At 38.3% G+C, this 18,595-nt stretch overlaps 2 protein-coding genes across 3 annotated transcripts; both read right to left on the minus strand.

Moving 5' to 3' along the window:
- Nucleotides 1-3: 3 nt before the first annotated feature.
- Nucleotides 4-12,616, minus strand: LOC146494415 (sodium-coupled neutral amino acid transporter 3-like). Of its 2 annotated transcripts, none has more exons than XM_085146352.1 (16): nucleotides 12,391-12,616; nucleotides 8,526-8,592; nucleotides 8,281-8,365; nucleotides 8,066-8,181; nucleotides 6,888-6,961; nucleotides 6,709-6,801; nucleotides 6,518-6,599; nucleotides 6,327-6,409; nucleotides 6,047-6,105; nucleotides 5,825-5,959; nucleotides 5,539-5,618; nucleotides 5,348-5,448; nucleotides 5,074-5,198; nucleotides 2,841-2,985; nucleotides 1,820-1,923; nucleotides 4-1,701 (listed from the first exon to the last, which is right to left on the minus strand). In XM_085146352.1, the coding sequence occupies exons 2-16, from the start codon at nucleotides 8,564-8,566 to the stop codon at nucleotides 1,597-1,599; spliced, it is 1,428 nt and encodes a 475-aa protein (XP_085002478.1). In that variant the 5' UTR covers nucleotides 8,567-8,592; nucleotides 12,391-12,616; the 3' UTR covers nucleotides 4-1,596. The 2 variants fall into 2 exon arrangements, with proteins under 2 accessions (XP_085002478.1, XP_085002477.1); XM_085146351.1 differs by lacking the exon at nucleotides 12,391-12,616 and adding an exon at nucleotides 10,289-11,247.
- Nucleotides 12,617-13,813: 1,197 nt separating this feature from the next.
- On the minus strand, nucleotides 13,814-18,527 carry apex2 (APEX nuclease (apurinic/apyrimidinic endonuclease) 2). Its single transcript, XM_085146345.1, has 6 exons — nucleotides 18,326-18,527; nucleotides 18,124-18,207; nucleotides 17,725-17,905; nucleotides 17,400-17,543; nucleotides 16,871-16,940; nucleotides 13,814-15,033 (listed from the first exon to the last, which is right to left on the minus strand). Exons 1-6 carry the CDS (start codon nucleotides 18,438-18,440, stop codon nucleotides 13,936-13,938), a joined length of 1,692 nt encoding a protein of 563 aa, XP_085002471.1. The 5' UTR covers nucleotides 18,441-18,527; the 3' UTR covers nucleotides 13,814-13,935.
- Nucleotides 18,528-18,595: the final 68 nt, after the last annotated feature.

Below are 18,595 nucleotides of genomic sequence, written 5' to 3' on the forward strand. Positions count from 1 at the left end.
CGATTATGTACAAATAAAACACATTTTATTGACAGTTAACAACATTCAAATTAATTTAAAAATGTACAGGATGAATTACAATGTTAACAGGTCTCTTAGTCACATTTTAAAAACAAAAAAAGGACTTCACTAATTCTTGCTTAAAGAGGACCCACTGTGCTTCGTATTTTGAGTATTTCAGTCTATTAGAACAGCTTTGCATGCTTCATTTGAAATAATGCTTAGTGGACTTTACTGCAAGCCCTCAGATGGTCCAGAGCACCCAAAGTCCTTTCAACAGACTTCTTTCTGACCAACTGTCCTTTGCAAACAGAGGTTTTGAACAGCAGGTGGTTCAAACAGCAAATAAAGATCTTATGCAGCAGCAGCTAAAAACTGTCACAAATAAGGAAATGAGCATTTAGAGCAGTCTGAAGTCTGAGCTTTCTGCTCTCAGGATTACTTGGACTTGCTAACCTCAGTACTTGAAACTTGTTTAAGATGAGCACACCCCTTATAAGAGTTATGTATATGACTGAGATAAAAACAGTAAAAGCATAACAGGTCCACTTTGAAGCCATTATTGAACACAATGAAAAGTTTCTGGTACTGATTAAACATACGCAGCATTTATAACACTGGATGAATTCACGTACAACTTTAACTGGTCTTTGCCAAGCATGTTAAAAAAAAAAGAAAGAAAAAAAACACTCTTTCACAATGTGACATAATAAATAGATTCTTTGGTTTGCAATTATGGATGTTCAGGCTCACATAAAAACTTTGTTTTGGTTTTCACAAACCTCTCACACATGACTGTCTGTTGGACCTTCATGAACAGCAGCAAAAAACAAAAGAAATCCCATAAATTGCACCGTATTTTGCTAGGTCACTGGGAAACTTCACGATGACCATAATTGTGACAGTAATTCTTTTTAAATGGATGAAATATCACATTAAACGCGTTGATTAGAATCCATGTTAAATTCACTGAAAACATTTTTGATCATAAGCAGTTGTTTGTGTGGAACTGCAGACTAACACTCGAAGGTCATAATTAGCTGAAAAGGTAAAGTTTGGGGAAATGGCAGATTTGTCAGTCATAAAAGTAAAAGTAAACCATAGCTGACAAATGTCTCAGGCAAAGAAGATATTGCCTTACAAAACTAATACATGTAAGTTCTGTAAAATCTGACATGGTAGGGAAGTAGATTTGTGAAATGTAGACATTGACTGAGCAATTCCAAGGAACTGTCCACATCCAAAAATGGAATTTCCACTTTTTTTCTCATTCAAAGCATTTGCTGCAAATCTATATATGACCCCAAACAAAATCTTTAGTTTGAGCTGTGACAGGACTGATTGAGGCAGAAAACTTTGCTTTGTATTTTCATACATTTGTGTTCTCTCCTCCGGTACAGGACATATCGTCTGCTCCATCACATGTAAAAACACTTTCCTGTTTTTTTGATGTAGGCGAAGGCTCTTCACGTTATCCTTCATCTTGTGTAGTCAAACTTTCTAGTTTGGCTTTGGATGAGAAGATGGGGCTAATTTAATGAAAAAGAGGGCTTTGGTTGACGTTCTGTGTGCAGTACCTCTGTTCAGTTACAGCAGCTAGTGCCCACCTACACTTTGACTCTCTCCAGTCACCCAGTCAATGATAATAAATGACAAACTCATGACCATGAAGACAAATCCCAATGCAGCGAAGCATATGGCCTGCAGTAATAAAGGATAAGAAAACAACAATGTGTATTAAGAACAGATAAAAGCTAATATATGGAGATTAACATGACCAAGAACAGTTAATACCATCTTTGATAGAGGAAGGATATACCTGAATCTTAGATCTTGACCGCAGGGGTTCCTGGTCTTCAGGAACAATTCGGATATAGAAAATTGCGGGTAGGATGAAAATGAGACTGGGGGCGGATGTGGCTCCTGTAGATGATAGCACAGAATAAATAAGTGAGTTTATTTATTAGAAATAATTCATAGCATGATTTACAGATGATCTAGTCAGTATAATAAAAATATTTTACAAAACTTTTTTATACTCAACCATTAAACACATTTTTGTTCATCAAACAGCCAAGAATAAAAGGAAAATGACATCTGTTACAGTTATATGAAAAAGTCAGTTTGAATGTAGACTATGAAGTCCTGTAAAAAAAAAAACTAATTATACTCTATGTACACTATGTTGTTTAATTTCACTGAGGTTAGTAGGCATTTATTTATGCATCCATGTTTTAGATGGGTTGAGGTCTGCATTTTGACTGGGCCATTTTAGTTATTTCGGCTGTAGATTTCCTGGTGTGTTTGGAATCACTGTCATGTTGCATGAGCCAATTTGGGCCAAGCCTTATTTGTCAGACAGATGGCCTCATATTTGATTCCAGAATTCTCTGGCATACAGAGAAGTTCATGGTTGGCTCAGTGACTGGAAGATGCACATGTCCTATGGCTGCAAGCCCAAATCATCACCCCTCCACCACCATGCTTGATAGTTGGTATGAGGTATTTGTGCTAATATGCTGTGTTTTTTTTTGTTTTTCAAATACTGCACTGTGCATTATGGCCAGATAGCTCCATTTTAATCTCATCCGTCCAAAGGACATTGTTCCAGGAGTCATTTGTTCCGATGCATGTCATGTTGTTATGTTCTTTAGAAAGAAGAGGCTTTCTTCTCGCAATTCTTCCAAATGATCCATATATACATATTTTTTCTATTTGTACTATCATGAACTTTGAGATTTATGATTTTAAACGAAGCTTGTAAAAAAAAATCCCATATGGAGTCAAGAATAGCCCCAATTTCGGAACTGAGCAGCTGCATTTTTGCTGTGTAAACATACCAATAATGCCAAAGATGTCACGGATGGAGGGCACCAGGATAACAAGAAGATTGACCACGAAGAGGAGACAAAAAGCAATGCCAATGTGTCTAACCCAGTGGAAAGGCTTGTCAGCGAAGAAGATCTGAAGCACGGCCTTGCGGATCTGCAGACAGTAAGAAAATGAAGAATAAGATCAGATGACAAATATTAAGACTGATAATCTTTTAAACCTGATTTAGGTTCATTGCTTTAAGTAGTATTAAATGAACAGCTGTTAAGAAGCTGTTGGGTAAAGTCAACTTTATCCAATCTTTTAATAGGTGTTTTCTCACATTTGCTAAAAAAATAGTTTATTATGTTGAAAATCGAGACCTTAACATAGTTTAAAGTTTCAGGTTAAAGAGGGACATTCAGAAGCATTTTTCTACCTCTTTAACAAATAGTTAAAGAGTGGGTGAAATATGCTCAGCTGGATACTACTTTCATATTTGTATATTTAGTATTAAGCTAGCTTAACCTTTAAACTAGAACCAGCTAGCATGTTTTTGTGAAAAAACTTGGCATTACCTTTAGAGCTCACAACAAAAGCAGGCTCGTTGGTCACAGTGGTTCCCTGTTTAAACCACAACTTACCATTTTTGCAGTATGGTTTTTACATAGTTAAGAAATAATAACACAACGTGTTAACTAGCAAGCTGTAGCTGTACAGTAGCTGATCCTGGTCACAATCCTTAAGCAAAGGCTTCAAAGATGTCACCCTCCCTTCATTTAGCTCGCTACTATGTCAGTCTCTATAATTTAACTCTAAAGAGCTTAGACTGCGCATTCTTAAAATTCCTACTAAAATGTTTTATTCCATTAAAAAATTGTCTGACAAACAGTCAACTATTAATACTTCTTAAATTAGTTAAAGAAGGTTAAGTTTAAAAAAGTCCTTATAGTCAATACACTCCTGAAAGTGAAAGAGTTGCTTTGAGTTTCATCGTTTCACTGTGGCACAGCACTGAAAGAGTCAAACTTTTTCAGTACATTAATTATTTTCATTTGACAGAGCCAGTTATGTGATGCAGAGTCCACATTAGCAGTTATTGATTTGTGACGTTAGGATTTTATGGCTGAAATAGGAACACTGTAAGGAAGCAATACAGAAGTTAGGACTATAGACTGCTTAATGCTATGTGTCCTTGTGTTTACTATGAACTTGCAGCATAATTCTAACCTGTGTGAACCTGGGTAAAAATAGTCCAAAAGTATTAAAGTTTTCTCAGGCCTATCTAACAGATAAGTTTAATAATGAAATTCTTCAAAATCACTGTTGCCTTGGAGTGCCACTGGGCTCAATACTGGGCCCAGTATAATCAGGTCAGTATCATTTACTCAAATAAGGAATCATGAATCACCTCTGCCTCACTCACATGATGCCAGTTATAACTGTTACATAGACAACAGACTTGAAAACCGATTTAATAAATAGCTACAGTGTAATATATTTAGGTTCGTTCAGATGTCAAAGGTGATTATGTTTGTTGTTTGTTTTTACTTAACCGATGGTCTGTATATTTCCTTAACAATTAACTAATGTAGAAAATAGTCAATTACCAGACATCTGTGCATATGTCTGTGTTTTTTTGGTCACCACCTAATCTGACATGATCAAGAGCTGAACAGCCAAACCTGACATACAGGTAAAACTTATCATGTTACCTAGCAACTACCTAGCCACATATATAGATAGTATAAAATACAGATGTAGCTTCTAGGATAAAAAAGAAGCATATTTTGCAGAAGCGCTTTAAGCCAATTCCTGATCTGAATGCCACCAGATGGCAATATATGTGGCTGCAAAAGACCTATAGTAGTCTATGGGAAAACTTCTATCTTGACCTGTGTAAAAACTTCCTGGTTCACTTTTTGGGCTCAGTCACTCATTATGGTCATATTGAATTAAAAAAAAGTAAATCTTATTCAGACAGGGTTTCAAAATGGAGTATTATCTATCTATCTGTGAAGTTGTACACTCATTGGCTAAAAATTTGTCAATCATGCCATTACACATTTTTATATGTGGACCCACAGTCACACCCACTTTAATGTCCCTATAGCATCATATGGAAAGCATATGGAAAGAATATGGAAAGTTAAGCCTTTTGCTCTCATAGTACATGTGCCCTTAAACAACATCTTGTATAAACGTTCTTCTTCTTCTCTTTTACACAATTATTATCTTTAACTAATATCACTGATGTCTTACCGGGAAGAGAACCACAGGAACAGTCAGAGTTACAGCTACAAGCACAGCCAGACGTACACAAAGGATCAAGACATCCAGTGGGTCCACGCGAATATAGGTGTGTAACAGCTCTGACTCCACAGCGCCTAGACACAGAGAAGCAGACAGCCTTTTACATACAGTATCTTGCGTGGTTTCCTTCTTTCACAATACTGTAAGTTAAATCTCACAACACTTCAAAACAGAATAACAAAGTGACCATTCACTTGTATAGCCATGAAAGGTCACATCTTACCATAAAAAGTGAGGTAACCAAAAAGAGCTGTCAGCAGATACATGACAAACATGGCCAGGATGGAGATGTTAGCAACATTCTGCATGCGTTTCTTGGTGGCACTACAGTAAAGCAAAACCGATAAATTACAATAATTTGTCTTGAAAACGTACAGTGTGAAGCAGTAAAAAAAATCAAAAATTAAAACTTACTTTCGGAGCTCAGTGTAGATTGGTAGCACTTCTGGGTGGCAGACAAAGGCAAAAGCCAAAATTGGGATGGTGTATGCCGTCTACAGCCAAAACACAGCAAAGGTCAGTAACACAGTTATAGTTGCTATATTCTTAACGCTGCTGTTGACATAACACACCTTAGTTTCGTTGACTTAATACACTCCAGTGCAAAGAATATAGCGTGCTGTGCAAATCATTAAATAAAAATACACATGACACAGCAGGAAACTAGGCACAGGCACCGTGAAAATGTTTGTTCACTAACCTGTGGGTTCATGGTAAATAGCTTGGAATCACAGAAGCCATCTGCTGTAGAATCAACACTGTAATGGTCAGCAGCAGTTTTGTTATGATGATCATCTACCAGTGGACATGGGATGTTGAATTTCTTGTATATCACCTGGGGAGACATGCTCATAGCTTAATCAAAGATAAATATTTAACGGAAGCGCGGTGGGTTATATTGTATGTATCTTTAATGTCTCACCGAAATGAGAAAAAACACCATACAGGAGAGCGAGAAACCGCTGGTATAGCCAAGGTAACCTGGATCGCAATAACAGCACAATATTAACGTTATTTATGGGCTTAGACAGTAGAGAGAGAAAAGGAGGCAATAATGTTACTTTAATTTAATCAATGCAAGATATGAAAACAAGGCAGAACAAAGGATAGTGTAAACATGATGCAAGTAGGGGAGGATGAGTAGTAATACTAATAATTGCAAAAAAAGAAAAAGAAAATGTGCAACAGAATGAAAAACATACCAAGGTGTTTCATGAGTGCTAGAGGAAAGATGATGAGAACACTAACTATGATGATCAAGTAGTTTCCATTCAAGAACCACTCTCTAAGAGACAGCCAAAAGAACAGATGTAAAAAAAAAATTAGTGTGTTCCTAAACAAAAACGAAACTGATTTATGTGACTCTAAGTTAGAGAATAGCTTTCACACTCACCCCGTGTTCTCCTGTTTACCAAAGAAAGCTTGAATAACCAGTGGGAGCTCAGACTTTACGATGAAGAGATAGCTTGACATAGCTAAAAAGAAACCAAAACAAACGTATTTTGCATTCATATTTATATTTATATATAGTTTTATGACTGGCGTCAGAGGTAAATGAAATGGAAGGAAAATTTATGACATTACCTCCAATGTTATGTACTGTTATGATGACAGCAGCCAGCATTTTCCCTGGGTGGCCAAAAGCCCGATTTCCAAGCTGCTCATAAGCCCGGATACCTGAAAACACAAACTCTGTGTATGCGTTCAAGCTATGAACATACAAATTGCTCTGTGGCTACATGCTTGGTAATTCTCTGCCTTACCCACAACTCCAGCACTTTTTAGCAGAAGATGAATTGAATATGCGGACAGAAGAGCAATGCAGACCAACAGGATTCTGAAACACATAAGACATTTACATTCTTTTAAAAAAAACATGTTCACAAGACTATTCTGTTACTCTGAAGTTCTTGTGATTGTTGTCATTTTGTTTTTTAGTTGTTGTTTTTTCCCACTCACACAAGAGAGTTTGGCTTTGAGAGACTGGCTCTCCAGTCAGCCGTTACCTCCCTTCCCCCTGCCACATAGCACAGGTCTGATCCAACCAGGCGTGTCTTGGATCTGATCAGTGGGGTCTATATTTAACCACTCAAGTCTGATTTAGAGAAGCCGCGTGTGCATGAGCTCTAATGTACAATCTGACAGATCACAGTTTGCACATTAGAAGTTGTATGTAGCTGTTGATGTACACCGATAGGTCACGGACAGAAACATCAGTTATCCCCTTGCCATCACACAAACCTGCCCAAACACAAATAAACACAAAGAACAAGATGATACACACTGGTGAGGCTCTACTTCTGGCCTTATAAGGACCCTCTATTAAATATATCCCATCTGTATCTACTATTGCAAACTGTGACCTTACCGTGAAAGATAAACACAGTTTAAATAGAAAACAAAGAAACCATTCTCTACAGAAAAGGAACAAAAATGATCTTTAAAATAACAGAAAAGCAAAGACCGTTAGCTTCTAAGAAAAACTATTAACTCTCAGTCCTTTGAAAAGTAGACTAAACAAGACGACTTCAGTTTGCAGAAACCTTAGCTGTGTCAGTCTATAGTTTATATGCCCAAATGCTCACATGATAAACAGCCCTGCTGTAGCCTCTAGGAGAGCACACATTCTACTTTACCCAGTTACTAAATATAAATCACAAGAAGCTGAAATCAATCTGCTGTAATTCAGTTTGCAAAAAAAAAAGAAAGACACAATTTCAGCACATCAGTGTGAGCAAATACATTCACCTATATGAGTGGAAACACACACACACACACACACACACACACACACACACACACACACACACCTACACACACACACACACACACACACACACACACACACACACCCCTACACACACACACACACACACGCATAGTGACAGAGGGCACAAAGTTCAGCGAAAACTGGGGTTTTCTGTTTGGCTTGGAGACTCACATAAAAAGCAAGATCCCTGTGTTGGACATTGCATAAGCCAGTCCCAGGATCCCACTGCCCATTATGGCATTACTGAGGTTAAAGATGGACATGCCAAACGAAGTCTTTCCCTCGAACTGCAGCAAGAGGACAACAGAGGATGCCATTTGAGTTCATAGACAGAAATTACATGGTATTTATTGTATTTCAGTTTACTAAAACAAAGAAGCACTCACATCTGTAAAGTGGGTTTCTTTCTTTGCACCAGGTTTATGTGGGAGAAACTCCTCCTGCTCGGCCAAGGCATCAATTGGATCAAACCTGCAACCAAAGATTAAAAGTGAGCTAAAACTAGGAAGTAGAATGAGCTTAAAAAGCTGTAAAACACTCACATTTGGTAGATGAAATTTAGAACGTCCCTGAGTTGAATTTTGACCTGATTGCTGTGATAAGATACACCCAATCAGTCCCTAAGTCTTACCCATCTTCTTTGCTGTGCCCGTTCATCTTCTGAAGCTCCATTTTGGTTGGGTTGGTTGATGTAATTGCTGAAATAAAAAAGAGCAGTTTTCAGACTTTTAAATAGACATATTCACATAAAATGTATTTGCCTAAATTTGGAAATATTCATGCTAGCAGAGGGTATGATGACAACTCTAGTTGTTTTTACTCTGCATACATAACATTCCAACATGGTCCATGCACCAGTCTTCTCAACTTTCCATTATTTATGAAAAAACAAAAATGTGCAGGTTGACCTCGTCGTGCACTTTTGTACATTGTATCTTATACATTTTCTATGATATATGTTGAAGTTGTTCGATTTAATTCTGGCTTCCTAAAGCAGACTTTGTTGGTGTTGTTTAATTGTATGGTCGTTTTCTGGAGGGAAGATATGGTTCCTTTAAAAAAAACAAAAAAAAACCCCCAAAAATAACAGAATGACGGAGTTGCTCGGGAATGTACTTTTAAAGAGAAACGACTAGATTGTTTTTCTTGCAAAGGACAAGAAAAACTAAACAAAAATCCTTGTAAACTCTTAATTTGGAGTTCTCCTTCCTACATAATATATATAGATAAAGTATAAATGAAATGTTTCCCGGGAAACTGGCGCTTTCACGTAGGGCGCCATTCGATTTTATCCTTGTGTGTAATTAAAGGCTTTAAATAACAAATGTTGTTGTAGGACTTATGTTGCTCTAATCTGCCATGAGCCACACAAAGCTGGCATGGAGACACTGCACTGGGAATTAGCGTAGGTCTGTGCTCCTGCCACAGGGTCATGAGATACTTCTCCTCTCTTTCAGCCAAACTGCCCTCAGGGTTTTCACATCTGACCCCTAAGGTCAGTCTTGCGCTACATTTTGCCATTCCTTAAGAGTTTCACACAAAACTGGAATTTCACATGTCCTACGCTCTGCACTGAAAAGGCCTGTAAACGTGTAATAAACCATACACCTCTGAGCTTGATAGCAGTGGGCAACTGAGATAAACAAAGGACTGCTGTGTAAATGGCGCTTTTTAGTCTAAATACAGAGTAGCCTTTTCCCTCACATTGGCCTCAAGTCAGCTTTGGTTTGAGCAACTTTCTTTAGCCACATACCCACTAACTTTCCCATGGCCCATAGCCAACACACACAACCAACAAACCAACGACTAAATGTCAAGGACAGGCTTTCAAATGGTGGGGGAAACCAGCTGTTCAGTTTCTGGTATCTTCACTTAACAAAAATGTGTCTAAATTAGTTCATGACTTACCACAAAAATACATTTTTAAATCAAATTTTAAAGACTTTTTTTTTATTGCAACAAGCCTTGTTGCAAAAGAGTGTGTGAAACCCAGCGCACCAGCTGCTTGTTCCACATTTCAGTTTTCACTGGCCCAGAGAGCAGCTTTTCCACAGAGTGGGGAAAAAGCTTATAACAAGAAAAAAATACTTCTGAGTTTTTTGTCCTAATTTTTATTTTACACCCAAGCTTCTCCTCTACATATTTAGTAATTACTAAATATGTTTAACTGATACATGAACCCATCTATGGACAACCTTTACAATGAGAAAAATCAAAACATATCAGGTTAAACATGATCACACACATATATTACTGTATCTTAGTATCCAGCAGCGCTACCACATGGCTTTTGTCTGATGCAAGACCAGCTCACTATTGACAGTTAGCCCTTCCCTTCTGTTCAACATGTACAAGGAACTCACTTAAAGGACACGCATTTTTGCTCCAACTCACCCTTGCGATTCCCAAAGAAAGCTAGGTTTCTTTTCTGAATATTAACAGAATAAATCCTTGTGTAGATTCATTCAATTTTCAGACTTCTAGTGGTTCTATGTAGCTTTGTTCCTAGGAGTCTCACCAAATCTTCTTGATAGTAAGGAGAGGAGAGAGTGAGAGAGATTAGTGAGGCTGGGAGGGAGAGCTGCAGGAAATGGGAACACCCATACTTAACCCTTTGTTAAACCAGCAACACAGGTACTGCTGACGTTGGAGAGGCTTTGTAGGGATCCTCTCACCAGGTGGTTGCAGTGGAAAGGTGTGAACAATAGTGGGTATAGCAAGGCAATAAATCACATGTGGATTTCACAGAAAGTCAGTACTTCAAACCTTCCACTAATCCCACATACTCATTATTCAGAAGGGCTTCTGGTCTTTAAACAAAAGCTCAGCCGTGTTATTGCAGAGTATGCAAGCAGAAAGGTGGGTGTCATCTCTGATGGGTTCTATTATAGCTTTATCAGATATTCACTAACAGTTTTCCTCCCCTCTGGAAGTCATGCAGATTGTAATTAGCTTAGGAGATAAGTGCTTATTTAAGACTGATCACATGTGGCGGTGCTTAAGAGTGGATTTGTTGTGTGTGCGCTTGATTGAAAACAAACCCTGAGACCTGAATTCAAGCGTTACCGGAAAAGAGCACGTCATTAAAACATGACACATTTACAGAAGGTTCTCATACACTTCAAACACCTCAGAAAGGCGAATATTTTCACTTTGATTAATAACAGAAGACATCCCTGTCATTTATACATGTATGCAGTGATCAGCAAATTTACTGGATCACCACCAAATGGAAGGTTCATAAGAAAGCTAACCTAAAGTAAAATGTAAAGAAAAATGTGTTTCTGTAATGTGTTAATCCACCTGTATGCACAAGCTCTAAGATCTAAATCATATATTTAATGCTAAAATTCCATTATTGCTGTTATTAGTGAATTTTTAAATTTCACTGCTTTACAAAACAGCTGAAAAGTAGTATGCCTTTTTTTTTTTTTTAGTAAAAATGCCAAACTGCAGTTATTTATTCAAAGAGATCCGAAGAGATAAAATTATGTGGGTTAATATTGCTTGCTTGGTTGAATGCTCAATTAATTTCAGACTTTTCAGAGAAGTCCAATGTGCCGGCTCAAATTTGGGTATAAAAATGTGAATTCAGTTTGTTATATTCTTGATAAATAGCACTACAACTTCTTAGTTTTAAGGAGATTTTTGAGGGATTTCTAAAAAATGTTTTTATGACAGGCGGTCTAATACATTTGTTAAGCACTCTATATCACCTAAATGAAGTAATATAAACATATTTTGAATGTGGTCTAGGTGTTACCAGAACTAAAATGTCATCTCCTTCTAAGAACTGTTTCAGTTGGTTGATAAGATTCAATGTAACTGGCATATAAGCTTTACACGAAGAAACACCCACATTCCTTTATCTCACCATGACACACACATGTTTGAACATATCTGTTATATGAGTTCATATCTTCTGATGATGCACACAGCTTTGTTTTAACATCTCTGAATGACTTGTCTTTTGCATATTAAGAAAGCTGGATAAAACAGACAAGGTCACTACGTTTTAGAGTAAAGAGCGGGTTAGAAGATCAGAACAGTAAACGAAAGCAATGAATTTGCGTACAAATACAGTGAGTGTTATCTTTGTAGTGAACGGAGCAACTATCCTAGGCAACTATTATATTTGATGTAGAAAATGCTCCGTGAGGTGACATTCTGTGCTGGTAAAATCATGCCCTGAGCATTTAACTTTGTTTCTTGGAACAAAAAGTCAAGCAAGCATCTGCAGCCGAGATGATCTCTCATTTCATCTAGTCATTTAAATTTCCTGTGCTGTGACAACAACCAACATGTGCGCAGATGACAATAGAGATACAACCTCATCTGAAGGGTTAAAGCAGAAATGTGCAAATGTTATTTGTTTTCTTATTTCTGTAATGAATACTAATAGTCACCAGTAGCTATAACAGCAATTTGCTAGACATCTTTTGCCCTCTTAGAATGGGAAGTCGTGCAGCTCACATGTCTCCAGTCTTTGTACTCACCTAATTACAGTTAGAAGGAAGACGATGAAAAAGTAACAGGATAAAAGTTCAAACTTCCTTGGTTCAATTCCAAAAGCAGCTTTTCACAGGGTCATGAGCTCCTCTTTGGCTCTAAGAGCAGAGGGAAAAAAATGGGGGAAGGAGCAACATTGCAAATGCGCGCGTAAAGAAATTTCCTCTTCTCAGAAGCCAAGGCACTCCCACACTGATCAGGGTATGTGCTGTTACTTTATGTAGCATTTGGACATTGGCAAGATTGATACTTTCTGTTCTACTTCTTTTTTTTAAAAACCTATGGAATGGTTTGCCATATTGAAGTAATATTTCTACTGTGAACCCTAAAACTGATTGGTAAAAATACATCTGATACCAATTTAAATACGCCACTTCCTGGCCTGCATAACAGTTGTTGTAATATGGTCATGCAGCTAGTAGTGTGAATAACACGTGCTTCTGTGGAAAGTTACATTTCATTTCAGCAATGCATCTACTCACTACTGTTGCCATCTAGTGGGTATAAACACATTTTGTAATGTTAGGAGAGTCAGAGTCAGGGGAAGGTAAAGAGATCTGGAGAACATGCAAACTTCACACAGAAGAAATTTGAATCCAGGACCTTCTTGCTGTGCTAACAGTGCTAACCACCAACCTGAACAAAAAATGTGACCACAAAAAAATTATAACTAACATCTTAAAACGCATACATATTATGTGACACGGAAACTAAAATGGTGTTTATATACATAGGCCTGTCTCAAGGGACAACGACTTTCGTCTTTCATTAATTAATACAAAAAAGGTAAAAGTTCCTTTAGCCCAAAGGTAATGTGCTCTAATAGTTTGTTTGGTGCAACCAACTGTAAAAAAAACCCCAAACAAAACAAAAAGCAGTAGTAGAACTATTTTTGTAATAATATATAAAGAAGGAAAGTTAATAATCCTGAAATTGTTGAAGTTGAAGCTTAAAAATACTTAACATTTTTGTTTGAAAAGCAACAAACCCAGCCACGAGAAGCCATAAGCCAGAGTCAGCACACCCATCGTGCCAGTCCCGAGCCTGGATAAATGGGAAGGGCTGCGTCAGGAAGGGCATCTAGCGTAAGATTTTTGCCATACCCAAGATGTGGATCATCAATAAGACTTACACAACATTACCATAACAGTGCTGTTGACCAGCTGGGTGCCAATGGCCAAAGATAGAAGAGGAACAGTGGGGGAAGGAGTGTACAGAGATGGAGAAATGGTGAGATGGAGGCAAAAGACTACTGTGGTGACTCCTGAAAGACCCAGCCTAAAAGGAAGAAAACATCTAATTACCCCAAATGTTTCGCTGACCAAGTGAATGTGAATAACCTTTAATCAACAAATCTAATCTGCTCACTTATTTCAGCGTTTAGAACAAATGGAACCAAATTCAAAGTAATATAAAAGTACTGTGTTTTATTATTTTGATATGAAAAAGAAAAATACAACAACTACAACATACAACTATGACAAATGTTAAAACAATTGTTGCTGAAACTGATGGACCTTAATGTAAACATGTCACTTTGCTTTGTCAACCCATGCAAAGAAATTGCATCGAGCCTCAGGGTTGGACGCATGTCCCTGAGGACGTGCACACACAAAAAACTGTTTGCCCATGTTTGGCCCCTCCTTTTTTACAGTACGAAGAACACATGGTTCTTCGTGGACCTTACAGCACGGTGGGGCAGGTGGTCCATGAAGCACCGACTTCCAAAACACTGACGATGTCCCTTTCTTTGCATCTGACTGCGTTACAGTGGGCCGAGGGATTGAATGTTTTGTGTTCATATGTTGGTCAATATCAGCTGTGGAGCACTGCTGTGATGAACCGTCAGAGATAAGCTCAGGACCTTCAGATTTGGTGTCTGCGACAGAGAACACTTCTTCGGTTATGGGTGGTTTGGCAGCTTCATCCAGATTTAGTGGTTTTTCACACTGGTTAACGTTTTTGGTTTTGGATTTAAAAAAGGCGAGGAGGTTGCCCTTAGGCTTTGAAGAAGCATTTACCGTCTTAGTCTTTTTTCCCTTTGGGGCAACCAAGTCAGATGTCAATGAACGTTTTTTAACAGAGATGTTTGCAGCTCCAGAAGGATTTAAATTTTCTCTCCTTTCCTCCTCTTCTTGAGAACCAGGCAAAGCATTTTTCTGCTCAGACTGGGCTGATTTTTGGTCCACCTTAACGAGGAAGCGTGAGAGTTTCTGCTGTTTACCTGCAAACTCTGGCAGGTAGCGAGTACAGAAGGGGGGAGGCTTTGGGCTAGAAATGAGTGAACAGCTCAGCTGCCCCCAGACAGGGCAGTGGTCTGAACCCTCCACCTCTGGCATGATGTCGGCTCCCACAAACTGCTCCTTGGCAAGCTGGCAGTCAGCAAATATGTAGTCAATGCGTGTTCCATAGTTGGTCTGCCGAGCTCCAGTGAGAGTAGACCAGCATGTAAAGGCGTTGATGCGAGTTGGGTGGAAAAAGCGAAAGGTATCCACAAATTTCCCACCGTGGAGTGGATCGGTTTCCTCGCATTCTTTGTCATGTTCCTCCTCAGCGCTCCCTTCTTCCTGTTTGTCACTGTACAAAAAGCCATTCAGCCATTTCCTCCCAGGGTTTTCGCCAAAATCATCCTAAATAATGAAAGTTTCATTATTATGGATAATAATGTTGGAACATCTGTCATTTTATGTAATATTATTTCAATACTCTAAATTAAGGTCACTTGTTGATAATTGCTTTCTTGCTGAGACAGATCCCACTCCTGTGTCTGTTCATTAAATAGGAAGCTGTAGGTAGAAGTCATTTTTCATGTAGCATATAAGGTTTGGGGGAGGGGTTTCCCCACTTCCTGTTTTTGTGTAATTTAATACAGTAATGAAAATGTAAACCCCATGAAATAATAGCAACAGAAACACCTTTGGCAGCAATAACTTGAAATAATTCTTTCATGTATGGCTTTATTAATCTCTCACATTGTTGTAGAGGAAATTTGGACCACTCATATTTACAGTATTGCTTTAATTCATTGAGGTTTGTGAGCATTCATTCATGCAGAGCTGTGTTAAAAATCACACCACAGCAATTCAATTAGGTTGAGGTCTGGACTTTGGGCCACTGAAATGGCTCAATTTTCTTTCTTTTTCAGCCATTATGTTGTAACTTTGTTGCTATGCTTGGGATCACAGCCCTGTTACATGCCCCAATATCTGCCAAGCTTTAGCTGTCAGATGTGTGGCCTTGCATTTGACTCTGGCATACACTGGTATATAGAGAACTCAATGACAGGTGCACAGATTCTATGGCTGCTAAAAAGCCCAAATCATCACCCCTCCACCACCACACTGACGACAGCTGGCGTGAGGTGTTTTTGCTGATACGCTGTATTTGGTTTTCTCCATATATGGTGTTGAAGGACACTGTTTCAGAAGCCTTATACTTTGTTCAGAACTATTACATAAACCCATGTTGTGCTGTTAAGTTATTTTTTTTAGAGAGAGAATAGGATTTCTCCTATAACTCTTCCAAAAAAGACACACTTGTTCAGTCTTCTTCTAATTCTACTGTCATGAATTTTAACAACCCAACTAAAGCCTGTAGAGTGTCGCTCGTGGGTTTTTCCAAATTCTTTGAGCTTTACAAGCGATTGAATTTACTGGAATGGCCATTCCTGGGAAAGTTGAGCCATTGTGTAAACACCTGAAGGCCCCAGACGAAAAAATTTCCACAACATGTGCTTTGATAGAGCAGGACGAACCTTCTGATTAATCATTGTTCAAGAAGCTGGCTGCTATTCCCCCTCTTAAATCCTATGGAAGCAGTAAGGCTGTTCTTAGTTTTTCACAGGATTCTAGATATTTAAAAAGCCTATATACTTCTATATACATACATGTAGAGTGTGCAGTGTCGCTCATATATACATATACACATATTATATGTTTATATACATATTATATATAGACATATTATATACACACATATATATAATAATAGATTGGATTTATATAGTGCTTTTCAAGGCACCCAAAGCGCTTTACAATTCCACTATTCATTCACTCTCACATACACACACTGGTGTGAGGCAGCTACAGTTGTAGCCACAGCTGCCCTGGGGCAGACTGACAGAAGCGAGGCTGCCATATCGCGCCATCGGCCCCTCTGGCCAACACCAGTAGGTGGGAGGGTAAAGTGTCTTGCCCAAGGACACAACGACCAGGACAGAGAGCCCGGGGATAGAACCGGCAACCTTCCGGTTACAGATGTGGCTGAGCCACGGTCGCCCCGCCGAAAATATACATATTATATGTATATATATAATATATATATATATATATATATATATATGTGTATATATACACAGACACATACATATACACACACACATATCTATACATATACACACATATACACACACACACACACACACACATATATACATACACATATATGTTATATTAGTATTTGACTTACAATTTCACTAGGGTCACAGTGATCTATTGGTCTATGAGATGTATTTATGTCTCCTAAAACAATCACATGGCTGGAAAACAAAACATAAAAAAGATTAACTCATTATCTATGTACATTTGTAGAATTTAAAGAACAATTTTAAATAATTTCTCAAATGTGTGATAAATAAAATATTTCTCATCATCATCATTGCTGTCCAAGAATTGAGATTTTAATATAAATGTTATTAAATTAAAGCTATGTAACCATGAACACAGAAGCAGCTATTTTCTAATATACTGTTTTATTTGTACTAACTTACAATTCAATAAAATTGTAAACACCAGATAGTGTTTGGCCTTATTTTACAGACAGCAAAACATGTGGCCCACTGCCAAAACTCAAAGACGTAATGATTTACTGGAAGAGCTGCGTTGTTCAAAATTAGCACAGTGCCTTAGAAAAACATCTGTGGCGAAACCAGGATACACCTGCATCTCTTGTAACGACAATGTTTTGCTCAGCCAGTGAAACATTATGAATTTCTCACCTTCCATCTTTCAGTACAGCTTCAGCTCGACTCTGAAGTAAGTTGTAGAACTGTAGTTTGAACCGCTTTCGCTCTGGCTTTTCTGGGTCAGCCCTCGGACAATATACGTTAATAACAGTAAGGGTTTTCTCTTTATCCTGACATCTGTTGGGATAAAATAAAACTCAGTCAATAAAAGGCAAGCACATAGTGGGATTCCCCCACTAACTGAGAAGCAGACATAAAAATTGCTGATTATTTGTTTTCAAGTGCCACATGTAAACAGATAAATATGCCATGCAGCAAACATAAAACAGGAGCCTTAACATATGATATTTCCTCTCACTTTATTTTGTGTTGTGTGATTACAGCACGGCCTTCATTGTCCAACAGCTGCAACTCCTCACTTGAAAACTCAGTGTGGTCACCATAGCATCCAACAGCATCTTTGTGGTTGACCAGCAGACCTGTGAGGCCCTCCTCAGCAGCAAATGGAGTGGCCCTGTCCTTACAGTAGGTGGCAACACCTGTGCACAGCGGCAATGTGAGGAGAATTGGGTGTAATGCAGTTTTACGAGGACATTTTTAACTTTTCAGTAAAGTATAAATGTGGCATTATATTTTAGAAGACTGCACTTTCTTGAATATGGACACTTAATATAACTGGGTGATAATACACGAAAAAAACAAACACTTTCAAGGCTCACGGACGCAAAATGAACTGTTATATAACTTTGTATTGAACCTGAGTAGCCACTGCGCCCTCGGCTGTAGCTGAAATAGGAGTTGTATCCGTCAACAATAGCAATCCTTTCATCTAGCAAGTCTCCTGTGGAGGAGAAATTAGGGGTTAACGTTTTTATTTTTCATACAGTTTCATTCTAACTGTGGCACCTTGCACGATGACAGCTCCCGCGTTTTCAAACCAGCTATTGCTAATCACTTACGCGTCACTTTTGTCTCCTGAATACAAATAACATCTGCGTCCAGGGAATCAAGAACCTTTTTTATGCCGCCTCTGAAGGCCCTAATGCCGTTTATGTTCCAAGTAACGACCTTCATTTTGTAGCACTGCAACTGACTGGAGCGGACACACCGCTCCAAACAGCCACAATAATGTGCACATCCGGAAGAAAAGCGGAAGGCAAGAACGGTACGACCGGAAGTGTATTCACTCACTGATTTTTCTTTTAGTAATTAATTTATTTATTTATTTA

This window comes from Neolamprologus multifasciatus, chromosome 20, assembly GCF_963576455.1.
Source record: "Neolamprologus multifasciatus chromosome 20, fNeoMul1.2, whole genome shotgun sequence".
NCBI classification, from domain to species: domain Eukaryota; kingdom Metazoa; phylum Chordata; class Actinopteri; order Cichliformes; family Cichlidae; genus Neolamprologus; species Neolamprologus multifasciatus.